This window comes from Ornithorhynchus anatinus, chromosome 11 (genome assembly GCF_004115215.2).
Source record: "Ornithorhynchus anatinus isolate Pmale09 chromosome 11, mOrnAna1.pri.v4, whole genome shotgun sequence".
NCBI lineage: Eukaryota > Metazoa > Chordata > Mammalia > Monotremata > Ornithorhynchidae > Ornithorhynchus > Ornithorhynchus anatinus.
In genome coordinates, this window is record NC_041738.1 from 47183327 (window position 1) to 47205422 (window position 22096).

The following is a 22096-nucleotide window of genomic DNA, read 5'->3' on the forward strand; positions in this document are numbered from 1 at the left end:
TAATATGGGCTTTCATTTCATTAACTTTATTAAAGTATTAAACTTCCCTCACCTGCTCCATCTCATCATCCATTGGGGGCAAGTCTACATTAATGGTGAACTATGAAACTAGTTTACAGGCAAATAAACTCTACTGCTCTAAAGGTAACTGCCATGCTGTATCTAGGCCTGGTCTTTGATCATGGTCTTAAAACACTTGCTCTAGCATTTGTCTTTATCCAACTGTTCTCAGTGCTGTGAAAATATGAGTGGGTTGGAGTATGCTTTAAAAATTCATGTAGGAGGTTCTGAATTTTTCCTTGGAAATCTTATAGAACTCCTAAATGGAAAATGTGATGAATGGGGGAATTCTTTTATTTCCAAAAAAAAAAAAAATGAAATAAATCTGACTCCCATCAGCACTGTTAAACTTGGACAAAACAGCCTTAGGTAACACCCATTAATCTTCCTATAAAAAGCCAAGATTAACTTAAAGACTTAGGGTTAGAAAGACATAATAGAAACTGAGAGAGCAAATTGGGTTATTTTGAATTTTATTTCACAAATGAATCAAAATCACAAAGGTATTTTACAGAAATATTTTAGAAAACTGACAGTTTCAAAAACAAAATATGGCCCCTGGAAGATCATGCAAAGCAAAACAATTTACAATAAAATTTTGTACATAGGAAATAGTAAAATACATCATTTTTCACAGAAAAAAGCACATACATAAACTGCAGGCTGAGATAGCCTACAGAAAATACTATTAAAAATAAATTCAGATTTTAGAACGAAGTCAACAATCCAAGAAAAATCTAAACCACATATTTTAGGAGAGAAGAGAGGTGAAACAACTCCATCCCAATGTTATTGACCTTATTAATTTACACTTGAAATTCCAGTAATGCGCTAGGCACTGTGTAGCACCCACAATGAGGAATAGATCCTGACCAATAAGCTTCCAACTTCTTAATGACCTGATTGAAAATTTCAAGTCCATTTGGGAGAATTAAAAGGCTTGACTCTGAGAACTTCACTGTAATTCTGTGACATCGTTTTACATTCTAGTGGAGCCAGTGATCCCAGAACTGGAATCTCCTTCAGTGCCTCTATCTGTGGTCCACTCCACTCCTTATGATGTACACAGGGAAAAAAAAAAGACTATCTCCATTTTAAATGCTCACCCTCTCCTGTTTTAATTTCTCCATGGTAGGAAATAAAAAAGAATGCTTTAAATTAAGCAGCAATGAGAAATCCAGCAGAATTTCAAGAACTTCAGTCATGAGCCATAAGAGGTCAGTGGACCCCAGTTAGATCTTCTGAAAAGGACCAGCCACAATCACCCAGAGCCCCCCACATCTTTCCTCTTTAGACATGCTCAAATGAAAACAGTCATATTATAGAGCCTTCTCATTAGACAGGGCCACTTCATTTCATAGTATTTACATGCCCTTCACCCAGGGACACCCAGCAAAGGTTGGTTGATTATTTTGGTCGCTTCCAATGACAAACTCCCTCCATCCTTCCCTGATAGATTCTGCCCATAGAAATTCTCCTACTGGTTGAAACTTCAGATCTAAGAAGTGATGGAAAGGGAGGGATAAGGGCCTAACCACCAGGCCTAGCATTCCCACCCCAACTCCACCACTCTGGCTCCTCTCTAAACAATCTCATTATATGATACTGATTTGCCTTTCAAACTAGGTGGCATGGATTTTTCCATGAAGCGATGACTATTGAACACAGCTGGATAAGTCTTCTCACTGATTAAAAAAAGCATTACATTCCCACTGCCTTGGTCATTGAATTCCATTTATAGGTGTTGAATTCCCAGTCACCTTCATGGGAAGACCAGAAGTTTTGGCCCATAGCTAGTCCTCCAACGATACTTGCTTAACAAGGCCATAACTAAATTTATACCCAATCACAATTCTGGCAACAAATAAGCATTTAATAGGGCTTTTTGGATGTGTGACCTCAAATTACAGTTCCTCAAGGAGTCGAACCTCTAAGCCCGGGCCAAGATTCAGACTAGTTCTAGGTTATGTTTTAATTACAACATGGAGTCTAAGTTTTTTTTTCTCTCTTCTGCTCCTGTTTCAAAGATACATTGATGATGAATGAAAGGAAAAATGAGACAGATAATATGGGAATTAAGGGGTCTCTCCACTATTAGAAATGAGGGCAGGGACATTTTATTTGAAAATTAAATGTACACATCAAATGGAGCACAACTCTGAGTTTTTTCCATTCCTGATTTTTGCAGGAGGCTTCTTGATCAGATGAACTTCTGAGATTCCTCTTTATGATTCTCCTATTATCACCAAGATTTAAAATCAAGTCACCTGATTTACCTTGCACTATGAGTTATTCCAAGTGGTCACTTTAGAAAGCAAAAAAACCCAAAAACCTTGCAGCTGTTTAACATCTGTTTAGCAAAAATAAAACTTTAACTGTTTTCTTGCTACATACCTTCAAATGTCACATTCAGTAAATGTCATATGCAATAAAATATTTGGCCTTGTCTCCCAAACAGTTTTCCTGGGCAAAACTTCTTGAGAATGTACAAACCATCTTAGGTTTTAACTTGCTGCTAAGTCCTAAGAATTCATTCCATGGAAAACAAAGTCTCTAATTTGAGACACAAACTTCTGCAAAAGTGATTTGCTTTAGATTTCATGGGATTTCACCCTCTCAGATAAATCTCATTCACCTCACAGAACGGAACTTCAGTAAGGTTCTCCAATAGGGATCAGACCTCCAAACATGATACAGAAACTAATGTTACCCAGGGTTCTACTGAGCCTTGAAACTTTGGCAAATGCTGTTTCTTGAAGCCAGATCTAGCCAGGGAGGAATTAATTCACATGGGTTACCTTCTATAACTCAGCTATTAAACCCAAGGATGGCTTTGTGAGCAGTCATCTGTGACTGCTCCTCTTTTAATACTGCTCACCAGAGAGAAAGGGTTACTAGACTTGGAGTAAGGAGATTCATTCCAGCTACAATTAACAAAATGTGCATATCCTCTAAAAGGGCATTTAGATAGATCTCAAGTGTTTCTTGCCTGATTGTAATTAAATCCAACCCACCAAAAAAAAATCATGTTTATGAAGATCTTAAAGATCCAAGTAGAGCCTAAGATACTGAGGATTATAAAAAAATCCATTTCAAATCCCATACATCTTAAAAAAGGTCAACCTTGGATACCACTCACAGATGCACAGATGTTGGAAATCAGGGTCTGGCAAATGAAGTTTGAACTCTAAAGAAGTCCATCAGCCCCAACCCTCAACAAAAAGACATAAGAGAAAAATGAACATACTTCACATGATTGAAATGAATGACAAAATAACATCAATCTTTTGGATCATTGCTTAACTCTAGATAAAACCAGCACTGCTGTATAGAATAAACTGCATTTGGTTGTTAAAAACAACAACCGGTTGTGTGCTGAACCATGGAGATGTGCCAGGACAGGAACCTTATTCCTTCATTTTCCCACAGGTAACTCAGGCCTCTTATTCCCTACAGATTGTTTGACCAGCAAACAATTAATCCCACATTTCTCCATTGGTAGGGATCCTGTGTTTATGATTCTACACACCGCATTCTTCATCCTGCCTGACTCAAACCCTCTCACCCACAATATAACCTACCATGTCAACCTGAACTCACCAGCTAAGCTGGCCTGAACTAAACAATAAACCACTTAATCCCAAACTATATTCTACAAAACCATCCCTCTGCCCTATCCCCATTTCCCACCCTCATCCCCCAACACACACGCATCTGTGAAAAAATTCCTCTGTTTCTGAGGTTCCTGACTTCCATATCGGGGGTGGTTGGCTTGCCAGAGATTTGAGGTTGCCTCCTAATAATGGGCCACCTGAGCATTGGCACCAGTCCCAGGGTGTCACCAAGGGGCGCCCACGTCCCGATGTGATGATGCCTTGGGTTAGGCACCTTCCCTCTGAATGCCAGGTGTCCCGGGGAGAAACAGAGATGCTGAACTGGTGGAGAGGAGATGTGGGCAGCTGCTAAAACCTAGGTGGTTCTCCCTGAAGGAGATGGGGCGGGTTTGCTCAGACTGGATGCAATAGCCAATGCCATTTGATAAGTTTCCTGCCTCTCCAATTTGCAAAAACAAAAACAAAAAGAGTTTTAAGAAAATCAGTCTCCTGAAGAAGCGCACTCTGCCAGCCCTGGCAGTCTACTGCTTCACAGCGAAGATTCGGAAAGCCTTCCCATCACGAGGAGTCCTCAAGCTGGAAGAGAAAAAGAATCATGAGCCTGAATCAAGAAGCGTCTTCCACCCGCCATCAGCTTTTTCAGACAGAGAGCCGGGGAACTCTGCACAACACACCATAGGAACCCAGTCACTGACATTATCCCACTGAAGTTCTGCACAGAAAAGTCAGTCTGTGGCAAATCCATTTGCTTTGAAAAATTTCTGTTTGAACCTAGGTTAAGTCATTAGGGCACTCTCTTTTTGACATGACACTTCCCTTTATCTCAAAACTGAAAATAAATTTGGTGGCCATAAGCAACTCATACTTGCCCAGTGGTCTCATCCTCTGATTTATTCCAGTTTTTGATCAAGTTCCTTTACCTGCTTCTTATCATGGCAGTGTGAGGTCAAACAGTGTCAGCCTGCCTAGATTACTGCCATATTAATGTTGGCTCTAACAGCTGCTACTCTCCTCATGTCTGACCTTTGTCTTTCCATGATGCTCAGTAAACACTGTTGGTAACGGTGAGGATGACGAAGGCATTCATTCTTTCATTCAGTCGTATTTATTGAGTGCTTACTGTGTGCAGAGCACTTGGAAAGTACAATTCAGCAATAGAGAGAGACAACCCCAGGTCACACCAGGCTTACAGTCTAGAAGATGAGCATGCAATTTGAAATGCAACCAGACATTCGGGGGACAAAAAAGAGTTCAATAACAAAGTTTTCTATTGCCAATTTTCATATTTTCTGGACAGCCTCATACATTTGGCTACCCTTGAGGTGCCCTTTTGGAATATGAAGCAGAACGGAGCATATCTTGTGATAAAGGCATAAAGAGGAGCCAAGACATGACACAGGAATCCTCTGACGTGCTTATTTTGTAGCTAGCTCTTTAGAACCGATGCCAGCAAGGAAAGTGAATGATGGTAACACTCCTGCAAGGGTCCCTCACATGAGGACAGTTATTATCCAGTGACTGTGGGGATGATTTATGAGAAACACTACTCAGAGTCTTCCCCTACTTTTATGGAAAGCAAATTTCCCCAAGTTTCTCTTTCCAGATTAACAAATTTCCCCTTCTTGAGCACACAGGGACCTAGCCCTCCCTGAGGGCCTGGATTTCTAATGTTGCAGTAAATGCTGGCTGAAGTTGGCTCCAGTGAAAATCTGAGACATCTCCCAAACTAATATGCTCCCATATTTCTTTCTTTCCAGACCTTCCTTGGGACTCCACACCCAAATCAACAATGTGCTACCAACCAAGAACTTGTTGGCTAAAAATTGGGCTTTCAGAAGCTTAAAGACTCAGCTCTACATTTGGAAGATTCTTGGACCAAGCTCAGCGGGACCCAGAAGTTCATGTGACTCACAGAAGCTCTCAGACCCCAGTTATCTCCTATCATCCTCCCTGGTTTCCTCTCAGTCACCAACCTTCTCCTGGTCTCTCACAGGCTGATTTCCAGAACTCACAGCTTTCCCCTTCACTATTCAGGTTTAAGAGCCAGTAATCAGACTGGGACATCTTTCTAACTCTCTGCAGCAGGGAAATCTCAGTTTGACAGCCACCAAAGGCGGCTTTCTTGTCCTTTTGGAATGTAAGGGAAAAAATCACCAGTGCTCTTCTGAAGTATCTAACTGGCTGGCAGGGCAGTGAGACGGGCAGCAGCTGGGAGCTTTAAACTGCTGCCAACTATTTTGTTTAATAATAGAACAAAGTCTCCACTGCAAAATGCCAACAGCAAAAGCAGATTTTGGATTGTGGAGTGAAAGGTGAAGGCGATTCTTAGAGGGTGAAAGGCTCTGACCTTGAAAGAAGAGGCTATTACCCTAAAAAAGCCCAGAAAAATTAAAGGAAGCCAGATATGGTCACCAAGTGTGATGGAGGGATCTTCTCCCTGGAAAGCTCTATAAATCAGCTAGATGAGCATCTGCCCTGGGTGGTTTATATGTGACTCTGGAACTAATGTGAAGGAGAGGAATGGAAGAAAAATGAATTGAAAAGCTAGCTGTGGAAATCTCTCCACCTCCTTAAAATGTTCCCAACAGACTAGAAGTAGGACACTGGGATACACATCAAACCAGGTTGGTTGGCAAACACTGCCATTCCCAAAGGGCAGCCATTTTGAGTCAGCCTGGAAGAAATATGAAACCTGTTGAGGTTAACTGGAGTGTTTTGATGTCTGTCTTCCCCCTTCTGGACTGTAAGCCTGGTATGGGCAGGGATTGACTCTCTGTTTCTGGACTGTACTTTCCAAGAGCTTAGTACAGTGCTCTGCATATAGTAATCACTCAGTAAATATGATTGAATGAGTGTCTCCCACCTGCTCCTCAGGACAGACTCTAAAGAGACAGAGGAGAGACTAAAGGAAGTCTTCTCAAATAGAGGTCCTCTTGAGAAGGTACATACATGTGGGAAGGGATTAAGGGAAGGGGAGTTCTCGGCTTGCTCACATTACTGGTCTGTCCTTGTGCACTATAAGGACCACTTTATACTTAAACAGCAAATGAGAGCTCAGTGTTACACCCTGCTTCAGTGACTCAGTGCTGCCCAAAATGCCCAGCAACACAATGCCAAGAGAGGGGAGGGTTTCTATTTTTCTCTTCCCCTCCAGCTGCATTGAAAATGACCCAGAAAGGAATGCACTTATGAGCTCCATGATGAAAAATTGATATAATTCTGTTTCATAGAAGGGTTGCAAAGTAGGATGGCTGGGGCTATTGTGGAAGGAGAAGTGGTCCTTCTAGGATTTAGGCAAAACAGTGCAGATTGAGTCCCCTTAATTAGCAGGCACCAAACCTCTGCTCTAGTTTCCTGGTATCCCTGGCTTTAGGGAAAGGGAGGGGGCCCCTTTAGTGAAGAATAGCTTTCTCCCTTTTTAGAGATATGAGATAGCTTTTCTAGGGGTCTTTTCATGCCTTTCCACACCCGCCGCTCCTGGCAGTGCAAGCTAAACTGCAAAAATCTGCTGGGAAGTGATCATCGGTTTGGAAATATCCAGAAGAAAAGACATAAATGGATGTCTCTTTCTTGTTTACATCTTGAGGGGCAGAGGCCCATTCATAAAGATCACCCTGCTTCTGTCTCTGTTCCAGAACAACAACTCCACAGGTTCAATCCTGTTGTACGTCCCAGAGACATTGATTTCTTTGGATGAGAAACAGCAGGGCTCAGTGGAAAGAACACGGGCTTGTGAGTCAGAGGACATAGGTTCTAGGTGACTCTGCCATTTATTTGATGTGTGACCTTGGGCAAGTCATTTAACTTCTCTGTGCTTCAGTTTCCTGTCAAATGGAGATTAAACACCTGTTCTCCCTCTATTTACACTGTGAGCTCCATGTGGCACAGGGGCTGCATCTGACCTGTACCTACCCTAATGCTTAGAACAGTCTCTGACACATAGTAAGCACTTAAATACCTTAATAATAATGAATGACCCTGTGTGCATCTTCTGCTGATCCTAGGTCAGGTATCCTGCAGGCAACCACTGTCTAGAAAAACTGTCTCCCCAGCCCCCTCCTCCCATCTTTCCTCCCTCTGTCAGGCAGGAGGTGTGGAACTAACCATTAACCAACTGACTGACTCAAGCCTGCCCTTTCTGCCAAGCAGTGTGGTGGTTTTGAAGCAGGGATGTGAACTTGCATACTTGACACACTCACTTGGCACCGTTTAAAGTTATAAAAAGAAAAAAAATCACATTTAGGCAGGGAATCCACATTTGAAATTCAATCCCCAGAGGCAAACAGTTTGAGGAAGTTTGGAGGGAGTAAAAAACATGCGTTTTATAATGGAACAGCTGTTTCAACTGTCATTTATGGTGGTTGTGGAGTTGCCCACCAAGGAGACAGAGAAGGAGACTGGCAGAGGAGACAGGAAGTCTACAGCTCAGATTCCTCGGGATCTTGGAGAATGAAGGACTGTCTCAATTTGGTTAAACTACAGAGCCAATTAGATCTGGAGTGGACAGCCTTAGAGTTTCTGTCTCTGGAAATCTCCCCTCACACACACACACACACAAAAATGGGATGAATGTACAGAAAACACAACCAAATTCCAGTTATCTGTCATTAAGATCAAAAAGATAAATAATGCAGAAGAATTGTCCCTGTTTCTCACAATGTTCACTGCCCAATGGGGCTTTTCTAGCCATAGATTTAAGTGGTGAGGTGAAAGGTTCCAGAGCCTCTGTCCCTCCTGGTAGCTGACAGTAACATTTTCCAGCTTCTTCTCCATATGTCTGCTAAAAATGGGACACTCTAAAAAATAATCCCAAAGCTGGGATCCTGTCCAATTTATACCCTTTCATGGCTGATGAACCAATTTTACTGATGCCAAAACCCACAACCCAGTGCAGAGTTGTTCAGAGTGAAATACTGGGCTATAAGCAGTGGGGAAAGAGAGAGGGAAACAGAGAAAGGCAGAGAGAGAAATGGAGTCAGAGAGAAACAGAGAAGGAAAGATACAGTCATCAAAAGAGTCGAAGACAGCGTCAGAGACAGTCATCCGGGCGGGGGCTGGGGAGAGTCAGAGACAGTCACAGTCAGAGAAATTGTCAGAGACAGTCAGAGAGAGACAGAATCGGAGAGTGATTGAGAGAGACAGTCAAGAAAAAGAGAGTAGAAAAGAAAGAGTCAAAGAGAGACCAAGTTGAAGAAAGACAGAGGGAGAAATGGGGAGAGGGGCCCACAGAGGCAGACAGACACAGGTTAATGGGAGGATGAAACCTCTCTTGCCATCTTTGGAGACGGGGCAGACCTAGTTGCAAAAGACATATTTTGACCAAGCTCCAAAATTAAGAGTGGAGTCTCTGGTTTCCAGTCTGGGTTGGAAAAGCTCCAGGCTTCCATACTCTAAATCTGCTTACGCACAGTAGTCTGTCTGGTTCATACCTCAAGGCTGCAAATCTCAGGACTTCAAGTCATGCATGCTCCCTCCATTTCCAGCCCCCTCCCTCCCACACCCCTCGTCCCTCTGCTCTTGCTGAATCAAAACCAAAGTCCCAAACACCTCATGTCTAGCCAGCTCAAAGTGGAGGTGGAGCAGGGGGCAATAGCATCACCTGTCAGTTTAGTTCACTCTCAAATGCGCAAGCTGGGTTACGAAGCTTCTAAAGAGTCAATCCTTCAAAGGACAAGTTTCCTTAGCATTGTCCCTTTCCAAACCTATTGCATTTTAGCCAATCTGGCCAGCTTTACATATTTATCTAAATGACAAAAATCCTTTTTCACTTTATATCCACAAGCCCATACACCTCTTGGGTACTTTACATCCGTTCCCGAAATTCCCGAAAAAACCCCGTCACTCCGTTTCTGGAGTAGGTCCCGGGGCTCCTGTTCCCACAGCCGCCCGATGGGAGCTGTCTCTGGGAATATTTCTCAACCAGTTGCTCCCAGGGCAAGAGGGTGAAGGGAAGGTTCATTTAAAAAAAAAGAGGAGGAGCGAAGTGAGTCCTGCACAGATCTCTCTCGGTCTTTTCTGCCGTCAGTCCTAGGAGACGCCCTTCCTGCTGTGCTGGGGGATTAAGCCCTTGGCTTTTCTCACAGTCCATTCATTCAACCTCATATATTTGGGACTCCTCCGAGTGAACCCTGGGCCCTGGATGGCGTCTGTGCATGGGAACTGACGTGATGGGGCAGCCGACCCCTAAGTTCCACCCCCAGGACAAGCACAAGGGGAAGGAACTAGCATTCAAGGAGTCAGGTAGCCGTGCCTTCCCCAGCAGACTGCTGACACCAGCAGGACTCTTTCAATCAATCGATTGACTGAGAAGGAACATGACGTAGTGGATAGAGCATAGGCCTGGGAGTCAGGAGGTCATGGGTTCTAATCCCAACTCTGCCACTTGTCTGCTGTGTGACCTTGGGCAAGTCACTTCACTTTTCTGTGCCTCAGTTACCACATCTGTAAAATGGGGATTGAGACTGTGAGCCCCACATGGGACAGGGACTGTGTCAAATCTGATGTCCTTCTATCCGCCCCCGCCACCAGTGCTTAGTGCATGTAAGCCCTTAAATACCATTATTATTATTATTATTATTAATTGAGCATTTATTGTGTGAAGAGCACTTTCACACTTTGTTCTATGGCCCCATCTTGTCACCTCTACTCCCAAACCCTAGTTTTATCTTGGATGGTCCTTAATCCTGTTTGGAAAAACAGACTATTCTTCCCACTTGTCCACCGCCACAGTTCACAGCCCCCTCCTTATCTTCACAGATATTTCCCAAACTGACATACATGATGAGGGGTTTCTGGGGGGCTGAAGAGGATGGTGCACTAATATGAGCCAACACACTAGAAATCTGCACTGCCACAGGGACAGTTTCTAGAGCAGCAGCAAGGCTTAGTGGAAAGAGCACGGGCTTGGAAGTCAGAGGTTCTAATCCCGGCTCCCCTACTTGTCGGCTGTGTGACTTTGGGCAAGCCACTTTACTTCTCAGTACCTCAGTTACTTCATCTGTAAAATGAGGATGAATTCTGTGAGCCCCACGTGGGACAACCTGATAACCTTCTATCTACCCCAGTGCTTAGAACAGTGCTTGGCACATAGCACTTAAATATCATCATTGTCATCATCATCATCATTTCACTTGGTTCAGTCACGAAACCCTGTACCATATTTTGGAAAGCAAATGCTGGACTTTTCATTTGGTTTTGGATTTAGGAATCTGGAGAAGCAAAGGGTGGGTAGTAAAGGGTTGTGGAAACTGCTCTGAGGCCTGGTGCTTTGAGTCAAGTTAAATGACAAAAAAGAAGTTAACACACAGACTTTTGTCTGTTCCATTTGCCTGATTTTCAGCTTGACTGTGAAGTCACGGGATCTCTGACGGTTTTGGGGAACTCCAGGACAAAGGAGGATACCAGTGTTCTGCACTCTGTCGGTGCTCAATAAATATTATTGATTGCTTGATTGATGCACTGAGGGGGAGGCAGGAATCCAGCACTTTAAATCTTTCTACCATAAAGCCCTTTCAGTAGACCTCAATAACAACCCTAGGATGAAACAGGGTCAGTAATCTCCTTTTCTTCCCTAGTTTTTTGTAGATGAGCTCCTTTTTTCAGGTGTAACTAAATGGTTCCAGAACTAGGGCCAAGGTTATCTGATCTAAGGACCTTTGAATTCTGTGCATACTTTTATGTTTGGGATCTTCGTGGTTCCATTAAATTATGGAGATTAATCTAATGAATAATTCCCTTATTATCAAGATCTCCATCTAAAGAAAATGATATGATATCCAGGGGGCAAGAAACCTGCTCAGTATTCTTTCTTCAAATCCCAGTTCCTCGGTGCCAAGAGCAGTCATGGAAAAATGCTCACATTCTAGCACCAAGCCAGCTTGAGCTCAATCTCTCTCTCAAGGGTGTTATTTCCTTTTTAAAAGCCCATTTGTTTATCCCTTGGGATTTTCTTCCTCTGTAGGCCAAAAATTCCACCTAATCAGCATCTCAATTTCCCTTCCATTGAGCCAATGGCATTTCCTTTCCTAAAGTCTGCCGTGTTTCCAAAAGATGGGAGAGAAAGAATAATTTGTAACAGGCCATGTATTTATCTGCAGAATGGAGTTAATATGCCAGGACAATCAGGCCAAAGCTATGGGTTGTGGGAATCTGGTTTGCTGACATCCATTAGCAATGACTTGAATGGAAAATCCAAGGGGAAACTCTAAGTGACAAACAATTTTGCATGTTTTAAAATGCTCTAGGATTGACCTACAGTGCAGGATGGTCAGCCAAACAACTGCTCCATAAAGACTCAGTTTGTGGAAGTCTTACAAAACATCCACATTCTTAACTCAAAGAGGGTCAAGAGTTTGCACAAGATAGGAATGAAATTAAGATATTTGAGTTAGGAATGAAATTTAAATATTTGAGTTAGCTCAGGTATCACCCATTGCCCTTTAATTTACATCTTCTGGCTTCTCCAGAGCCCAGGTGGATATTAACAGTCCAAGTGTTCCAAGAGTAGAAAAGATGTGGCCCTACCTTTCAGACTGAATTCCATTCCTCATTGAACCGACATAAATCTTCTTCTTATCTACGGGCATCACGTCGACGTACCCTCCGGTTTCATCTTTAATGACTCCAGCGTGTACTGCTGTCTTGCAGACACTAGAATTCTGGAAGAGTGAAATAGAATTGATTAACCTAGAGATTCAATCATATTTGGCAAAATCAGGAAAGGATTTTAAGGTGGACACAAGGGGACTTCCCCAGCTTCAGAGTCCAAAATATGGAACCACTCCCACATTATTTTCATCTTTTGGCGTTTCAGAGTACCCGCGTCATCGTAACATCAGTACTGTGCTGAAGGACATGCGCCTCTTTGAATGTCAACCGAGGGCCATGAATGAAGAGAGTTGCTTTTCACAATCCTTTGAGGTTAAACATTGTGAGAAGCTTTTTACTCTTCCCGAAATAAATGCTGATGTCCAAAAATGCAATGTCACAACAGTGAGTGGTGGTAGCAGTGGTATTTATTGAGGATCAACTGGGTGCGGTGCACTGCATTAAGCACTTAGGAAAGTATATCAGAAGTAAGAAGTACTTTTATTAATGTCTGTCACCCCCTCTTTACTGCAAGTTCCTTGCAGGCAAAGAATGTGTCTTCCAATTCTCTCAGACTGTACTCTCCTAAGCACTTAGTACAGTTCACTACACAGAGTAAGCACTCCATAAATTCCACTGATTAAGAGACATTTTCCCTGCCTTCAAGAAGCATAGCCTAAGCAACAAAAATTTCTTTTTACCAATTTTTCCTCTTCATTATATTTTCATTAGGTTTTCGTTGGAACATGCATTATTACCAGCAGATTGATATGACAGATACTTACACAGAAAACCAAAAGCAACACTGAATGCCAGCACTTGATAATAATTTAGGGTACCAGGATTTATATGCAGCTAATTAAAAAAGAACAATAGTCTCTCAAAAATATTTTTAAGAATATTGAAATGTAGAAAAAAAAATCTACTTTCCAGATCCATCCTCAGGGTCAAATGTGGGTGCAATTTTACAAATCTCAAAAGAATTTGTTTAAATTGCCTTGGAATCCTATAGTTTACACAATTTCCTCCCTGTCCATAAAAGGTAGATTTCCTTAATCCCTATATATTTATTATTTTGGATAACCTATCTCCTGGCAGCTTTTCACTGTTTGATTTTGCTTCTATTTATGGTAAACCCAGCAAGGGAACAGTTTGTCTAAAAGAGATGCTCTGAATTTGTTCTAGATTGTATTGGGTAATTAATCAATCTAAAGTTGGCTCAGAAAATGAAACTGCACAAGTGGACTGAGAAAGCCTCCCTCTGGTATCTACTAAGAAAGAGAGTTTAAGAGGTAATTTCTTAGTTCTTCTTTTCCCCATCCTGATGCTCTCCTGCCTATGTAAATACAGCAGTTGTCCCCTCTAGATTAAACTGCCCTTGCCCTTCTTTCTGGGGAAGCCTTTGGCATAGCACCCTATCACTCTTGCATCCTGTCATTACGAAAGTCACCTTAGGAAAGAATATTATCACTGCTGCATTAACCACCCAGCAATGTGTTTTACAAAAATGGCTGAATCTCTCCCTTTCCCCTTGAGATTTAAAACTTCTAATTAAGAGGTACTGTAGCCTAGCGGGAGTGCAGACTCAGTCACAGTGAATAGAAACTGCAAGGCCTAGTAGAAAGATTAAAAGCCTGGGAGTCAGAGCACCTGGGTTCTAATCTCAGCTCTGCCATTTGCCTGCTGTATGATCTTGGGCAAGTCATTTCACTGGGCCTCAGTTTCCTCAACTGTAAAATGGGGATGCAGGACCTGTTCTCCCTCCTTCTTAGACTGTAAGCCCCATGTGGGACAGGGACTTTGTCCAGTCTGATTAACTTATATCTACTCCAACACTTAGAACAGTGCTACACACAAAGCACTTAAATATAAAAAGAATAATCATGATAATGATCAGAAGTCCTCCTCTTCTGCCACTTCTGACTCACTGAATCACCCTGGATAATGCCCAACCCTATGCTGTCTCCATTTACTCATTTGACAATGAAGGAATTGCAACATCTAATGCCAAGGAACCTTGGGTGTTTTATGCAAAAATCCTCAAAAAAAGAACATAAAAAGGCATAAACAAAGGAATGAGTCTAAACATGTTCTCATGCAGTTTGTTCACTTTCAACACTCTCAATTCTCCTGTTGGGCAAAGCAAATTTATTGCAAACTAGAATTTACTTGTAATTTGGGTGTTTACAGCTTCTTGTCCACTGCAATCCAGCTAAATTTACAATAAGCTTCAAAATAACTTTATGGAGAATTGGAGGTTTTGGCTCAGCACTGAAAATAGGTCCTCACTCCTTTAGAGGGAGTGGGTAATGCTTTGTGTCAAGAAAACTGAAGGGAATATTTATTTCATTCATTTTCAAATTGTGCATTTGGTAAGAGAAAGATGACGGGGAGAAAACGTTGGCAATTTTGGATACGAGGTGTCATTCTTCTCTGTGGGCTGATCTGACGGAAGTTGCTTTGAGAAATTGTTGTGCCTTTGTAGTTTCTATTGGGTAACTCTACAGTTGTTTACTCTGTAATACACTCTTGGGGTTTGTCAGAGGAGTGTGATTTCCACTGGTGATAAAATCAGCTTCATTATGCAAGCTTCCTTCTTCAGGAAATCCCTTTGAACTAATTGCCTCTCCAATGAGAAATGCTCAAAAGCCAAAAGCTTTATCTCACATTCCCAGACACTTAATTGTGTCCTCTCCTCTCCCAAGTGTTCCTGAACAAAGATGGGCCACTAATTTTCCTCTCCATAAATCCCATCATGAGTCGATTGAGAATATGGCTCCTCTAATAGGAGACGGTATTCTGATATTTTGTGATTCGGTAAAAACTCTCCCTTCCTCTTATTCTCTTCCTTTCCCACCCTTCCTCTTTCAGAGCTTTGAAGTATGGACTGTGCTCTCTGCACCTCTAAATTCTGATGCAACCTGAATATCTACAATTTGTTGCTAATTCCCACACCTCTGGGCTGTAGAAATCCCAGGGCCTCTAAGGAATTTTGTCCTCTAAAATCTCCAGATTAGAAGGGTGCCCAACTTCCCTTGGTAAAGCATTCCCTTATCACTTATTCCTTGTGGAGAGTACCATCTATTTGCAATACCTTCCAATGTAATGGAAGTCCATTTCCTATTACTTCTCCTACAAGGCCACATCAAACATCTTTTCCTTGCCCTGTACTGAAATGCCAGAGCCAATGTCTTTTTCCAGAATTCACAAGTCCATCAAGGGAAAGATGCAAAGAGATACCTGCATTGGAGAAGAATGCCCTTCGATAGCTCCTCCAAAGAAAGGGCATAGTTTACCCAAGATGGGACCCCAAAGTGCCTTCTGGCTTTAGAAGCCAGTTCCAAATCTTTCACACCCTGTATTCTGCTTGCCCTTGGCAAAACACAACCACCAAGTTCTGAGGTGAAAAGCAGCAAAAGGGACAGTGGGTAACAGAAGGCTCTGAGCCAAATGACTTTGTGAAGAGTTAAGTTTCTAGGAGTCAGGAACAGATGATGTTTCTTACAGAATATACCACAAGGGAGCTGCAGATGAAGAGGGAAATGTCCTGAGTAAAATATGGTTTGGGTTTTTGCTCAGTCCAAAGCATTTGGCAAATATCTGGGTATGAAAATACACCCCAAACTCCTCCACAGTCAAGTAGAGAGCCCGTCCTTCCTTTGGGACCTGGGCAAGTTGGAAATTTTCTGCCTGAGCCAAAAGGGTTTCTCCTCCCTTGACCTCCCCACCCTCAATAGAAAAAAGACTGTTTCCAAAAAAAGCAGAATTCAAATTTCCTGAGAATTACTTTTAAGTGTTCAGTTGGGGAATGCTTAAGGATGTGTCAGACGAACACCCATCTGAAGCACATCACATCCTTTCCCCTTCCTCCCTCTCCCATAGCACAAAACATCCCCTCCAACGGTGCACAGTATCCCTTTCTGTCCGGCCAGCCATGTCACCAAGCTTTCCTGCCAACTAAATGACCTGCCATAGTGCATTCTGTCCCAAATGAAGCACACAGTGCACACTTCTGGAGACAGAGAAGACCCATTCTTTATATCCAAAGTTTCTGGGCAAAATGTGGATTTAATTTGTCTATTTTTAAGCACCCATCCTGTCTCAGAAGTTGGGCAAAAGCTAAGGATTTTTCTTCGCTCTGGAAATAGCCTTTTTAGGGCAGCCTTACTCTGGGACTTGAGAATCTTAGATTTCCTCTTGTCTTCTCCTTCATTTCTTCCCTTAGTTGCCCAGCACCCTATAGAATCCCAATAGTCAAAAGCTCGTCTCTGGCTCTTAGGCTCCACAGATCTACTCATCACCTCAATCCGTTTGCTTCTTTGCAAGTGGCATTTTGAGCCCGACCCAAGGTATGCTCTCTCCTCAGGCCCCTTCCTTCTACTTCTCAAGAAATGGTTTCTCTACTTCTGTGAGCAAACACCAGCCATAACAGACCTGTGCTGTTGGCTAGGACAGAAGTCTTCAAAGCTGAGGAGCAACCAGGGATTCGAAAGGCTTTGGGCAGTGACCCCTCAACTCCTGCTGGCTCTCCATCCTTCTCATTTGGTGGGGACTTCAGGGGTGGCAAGGAGTGATTGTGGCTTCTCCTGGCTTGTTGTTTCTAAATCTAAAGTTAACTCTCCAGGATTCTCTCAGTGGAGTCCATTCTTCCTCAGTCTTTGGTGAAAAATCCCCAAGAATGAACTTTAAATTTAGGAATAAACCACAGGAAGCCATTGTACTTCTTTCCACACTTTAGTTCTCCCCCAGTGGGGGATGTTAGCATGTGGAACCTGTTCTCTGGGCAGCAGCTGTCAGGAAACCTAAGAGAAGAAGGACCTTTCTCCTTCCATCATGAGTTTGAGAAAATAACTTTCTCTGGCCTCACTGGAGCAACTTAATCTCGACTACTTTGGAAGGCTGATGTCTAAATGTTATTTATTAAGCACTTACTGGTAAGTCAAGCACTTTTCTTTGAGCTGGGGAAATAATAATAATAATAATAATAATAATAATAATAATGTTGGTATTTGTTAAGCGTTTACTATGTGCCGAGCACTGTTCTAAGTGCTGGGGTAGATACAGGGTCATCAGACTGTCCCACGTGAGGCTCACAGTTAATCCCTATTTTACAGATGAGGTAACTGAGGCACAGAGAAGTGAAGTGACTTGCCCACGGTCACACAGCTGACAGGTGGTGGAGCCGGGATTCTAACCCATGACCTCTGGCTCCCAAGCCCGGGTTCTTTCCACTGAGCCACGCTGCTTCTCTAATGACAGTAATAATGCAGATATTTCAATCAATTGTATTTTTTATCCACATACTATATGCCAAGCATTGCACTAAAGTTCTGGGGAAGATACCAGATAATCAGGTCCCACATGGGGCTCACAGTCTAAGTAGGAGGGAGAACAGGTATCTCCAAGTTGTAGATGAGAGAACTGAGGCACAGAGAGGTTAAGTGACTTAACCAAGCTCACATAGCAGACAAGTGGCAGACTAGGGTTTAGAACCCAAGTTCTCTGACACCCAGGCCTGTGCTCTTTCCAGTAGGCCACATTGCTTCTCTGATACAAGATAGTGAGATAGGATAAAGTTCCTGTCTGACATGGAGCTCACAGTCTAACAGGGTGAAAGAATTTATCTTTCAAGCAATTTATCCCCACTTTATAGAGGGAGAGTGTTCTTAAGTGACTTTCCCAAGGTCACACAGCAAAGGGGGTGGAAGAGTTTCACCTAGAACTCACTTCTCTGGATTTCCAGGCCTGTCATCTTTCTACTAGTCAAAGACTGTAGTTGTTGGGATGCTGGTGTTATATAGTCATCTGGCTGCCAGACCATACTGCAAGTCCTATAAGATTGAGATCTTTGAGGGTAGAGACCCCTTTGGTTACTTTAACTGTGCTTTCCTTAGGGCCTAGTACAGCTTTCTCACACAGTGGATGCAGTACTGTTCCCTGAAAGTGTCATAAATTGTAAGACCAAGTGGAACCACCTCCAAGAGGCAATAAAGATTCCAAGGAGAGAGACACACCATTGAACATTTTTCAGTGAAATTTTACTTCTTAAATAGGCCCAGAAGAGTCTCTGGGACCTGGGTCTCCTAACCTGTTGGAGGTTCAGAAAGGAGCTTCCATGCACACCCACCAGAGATCCAACAACCTGCCTGGTTCTTTCCACTTCCCCTACCCCCTTCACAATCTGCCTCTTCCAAACCAAGCTGGGCTTGTTCTTCCTATTGCTGCTTTTGGCCCAAGGTGCCCACTCAGCAACCCACCGAGCATCTGTTTGTTTGCTCTGTCCCAGCTCCAGGGCCCTGGGGTTTATCACTAATTCAAAAAGCTTTTCTACCTCTTCCCTCATGATCCTGTTCTTATGGGGCCAAGAAGATTCTCATTCACTTTCTCCTCAAGCTGATGTTTTCTAACACATCCAGAATCAATTCTTCCAGTTTCCCTCCCCAACCGCTACTATTTTAAACGTGGGTCGACCCCTTCAGCTTGTAGGCAGAGCTGGAGAGGAGCGGGGCCTAGGGGGAGGGTGGCAGAGCAAACGAATGCAGGGGGCAGCAACAGAAATGTACAACTCTCTGCTTTGGGGGGGGGGGTCCCTGGCCACTGACTGGCTAACACACCCTTGTCCTCCAGCTCTACCCACAGGACTCTAGTAGCTGTTTCTGAATGTTCAAAAATTACTTCATGACTCTTCATGACTCCTTAGAACAACAGGAAGAGAAAAGATGTCATGCTGGGCTTGGTCCTGGAAATGGTAGGGGCCTTGAGGCTGATTTTCTTATATGACCCTGTGCTAAAGGAGTGAATGTTCTTGCCTTCATTGCCAGAGCATTCAGATAGAGGTCCCCAGGCCCACTCCCCTGCTTCCAGGCATACTGCCACTAAACTAATATAGAGAGATAGATTTCAGTCTGAGAGGACTCTAGGGAAGGGGATTCTGCAATTTCCTTTAAGGACCCATTCTAAGGTCTATTAATGCTTACAATTCTGAAAAAGATCCTTAAAAGATCTGAAAAGTGCTGCAATGATTCCATTTCTTTTTGTTCTGCCCACTGTGGAAGAAGAGAGTCGTTGGTTAACATTCCTGGAGAGAAACCCTTCTGAGGCGTGAAGATGGTTAAGCCACCCCTCTGTCTTACTTTCCCCAAGGTAAATAGTTTTTCCCTACTTCTGGAGCCTCCAGATCCTCCTGCAGCCAGTGGCCTTTTCCCCAGAATCTACCAGCCCCCTTCTTCTTCCTCTCACCCTTCCCTGCAGGCAGAGCCCTTCTCTCCCATAAGCCCGTTGCCACTGCCCTGTGACCTAATGGATGAAGCACAGACCTGGAAGTCAAAGAACCTGGGTTCTAATATGGGTTCCACCACTTGTCTTCTATGTGACCTCGGGCAAGTCACTTTACTTCTCTGTGCCTCAGTTACCTCATCTATAAAATGGTGAATAAGATCATAAGTCCCGTGTGGGACATGGACTATGTCCAACCTGATTATCTTGTATCTGCACCAGTGCTTAGTACAATGCCTGGAACATAGTAAGCACTTAAATGCCATTAAAAAAGAGAAGCAACCCACTTCCACTTCTCTGTGCCTCATTTGTAAAATGAGGGTTAAATACCTGTTCCTCCTTAACCTCCTTATACTGTGAGCCCCATGTGAGAGAGGGACTATATCTGATCTGGTTATCTTATATCTACTTCAGTGCTTGAGATATAGAAAGCACTTAAATACCAGAAGTTTTTTTAGGCAAATTATCAGTAGAACGGTATCTTTGCCAGTGGGAAATTCAGAAAACTGGTTTCCCAGAGAGCTCAAGGTCCTTAGCTGACAACTCACTAATGAATACTCAACCAAACCTAGAGATTTATGTAGGATAAAGTGATAAAGGATGGGGAAACTGAGGTCCAGACTGGAAGAGGGGAGCTGCCCAACATGCCAAGTGTCAGACTTCCTCTTTTCCTGTTAGATTGCACCATTTCATAAACAAGGTCATGAGAGGCTTTCAAGAATGCTCATTAAGGTGTTTAAACATACTCACATCTGCATAAATGTTGGTGCCGTACACTGGAGCCCAATAGGATGGTTCATTTTTGCAGTGAGCTGGACAGTAAATTCTGGAAAACATATAGAAAATTATTCTTTTCTTCCAACCACCAGAGAAAAACAAGGTGAATTTTTGAGTTCTTGGAGCACCTGACTGCCTAAATCAGGATCCACACAAGGCCCTTTTTCTATTTAGGAAGATAATTTGATGGATTAATGGCATGCTGTATTTTTACATCTCAAAGGAGTTAATTAAGACACTAATTTTTGGTGCACAAAAAAATTGGGAAATTTAGAAGCACTATTATGATACTTCAGAGCAAATACACCTGCCTGGCTTCCAAATTTCTGAAGCTGGTTTAGGGGGTGTATATTATTTAGGGGAGTCAAATTACTGGCCCTCAAGTTACAGAAACCTAGGTAGCTGAAAACTCACTCAGAATCATCTCAAATTAACTCTCTTAGGTTAAGAAAGTGGAACAGGAGTCATCTTATTCCAATGAAAACAATAAGAATTTGGCAGATGAAGGTCAAAATCCTGTTCTCTGCTGACTACATATTTAAGTAATAAAAACAGACATAAATGACAGAACTATGGACTCAGCTGAGTGGTGAATTTGGTCAAACTGATAAGATGGAGGAGAAAATTTCCCATCTTCATCTCCAGTTTAACTCGGAGGCTACTGGGATCCAGATCATCCTTTTAAATCCCTAACACCAGTGAAGAATCTCCACCAGTCTTGGAGGTTGACTACCCGTGACCACCCCTTGGGTTCAGGAGTAGGGATTCTTTAACAGTTGTCTCAGTTCTGCTGTCTTGGTGTTACCTTGGGCAATGGGTTCCTGGCTTTTCAAACTGACACAGTTCTGCCACCGTACTGTAACAATCCAGAGTCTGCACTGTGGGAACAAAAGAGTCGAGAAAGGTTTAAAAGAGCTCTGGTAGCCAATGGGCTTAAGTTTATGCCTATAGAAAAATCAAAAGTAGTTATTGACTGCTTACTGTGTGCAGAGCACTGTACTAAACTCCTGGGAGTATACAGTAGAGTAAGTAGACAAATCCCTGCCCTCAAAGTGTTTACAATCTAGAGGGGGGAACAGACATTGAAATTAAATTCAGATAAAGGAGGCCATGACTAGAAATACATCTACACAAGTACTGTGGAGGTGGGGGGGTGAGTATTTAAGAATTTATTGGGCCTGGGTTCAAGAAAGGTAAGAGTTTCATCCACAAACTAAGCTGTGGCTCAAAACAGTCATTCCCCTTGAGTGTTGTTTGTCTGCATGCTCCTATGGAAGGTTGGAGTGAAATGTCACCCAACAAAAGGATTTTATGCTGAAAACCTCCTTCAACTACCAGGAACAAATATCAGTAAACAAAAGGTGGTACAGGTTTGGATGTTGAGATGCTGGAATCCACAAACGTGCACACTGTTTTATTTCTGGCCAAAATATGTATCTGCTGTCATGTAGACATATGAATAATGCCCAATAAATAGCCAACTGAGAGTTGGTTTTGGTCAAAATATAAAAGAGACCTTTTTCTTAGTATTAACAGTGGACCTGTAAATACTATAAATGTACTATAAACAGTATACCTGGGCTTGAAGACTGAATGATTCTTTTCAAAAGGAAAAATGGATGGGAAGACATAACTCAAAACCTTACCAAAACAGTGGAGGATTTGGCGAGAGTTTTTTTGCTTATCTAATATCAAAATAATGAAGACATGGATGAAAAAAATCAAATTTAGGTCCAGGCACAATCCCACAGTCACCATCACCACAGATGGTAGGCCACTAAATA

The 22096-nt window shown here is 42.7% G+C and overlaps 1 protein-coding gene across 1 annotated transcript in view; it reads right to left on the bottom strand.

Annotated features, from left to right (window-relative positions):
- Nucleotides 1–516: 516 nt before the first annotated feature.
- The window catches only part of CRISPLD2 (cysteine rich secretory protein LCCL domain containing 2), a 48565-nt gene continuing 26985 nt past the window's right edge, over nt 517–22096 (bottom strand). The window contains exons 12-15 of the mRNA XM_001509865.5: nt 21118–21190; nt 20286–20361; nt 12198–12331; nt 517–4250 (exon numbers count right to left, since the gene is read on the bottom strand). Of these exons, the coding sequence (XP_001509915.1) occupies nt 4196–4250; nt 12198–12331; nt 20286–20361; nt 21118–21190 (338 nt within the window). The 3' untranslated portion in view covers nt 517–4195. The remainder of the gene's footprint in view (nt 4251–12197; nt 12332–20285; nt 20362–21117; nt 21191–22096) is intronic.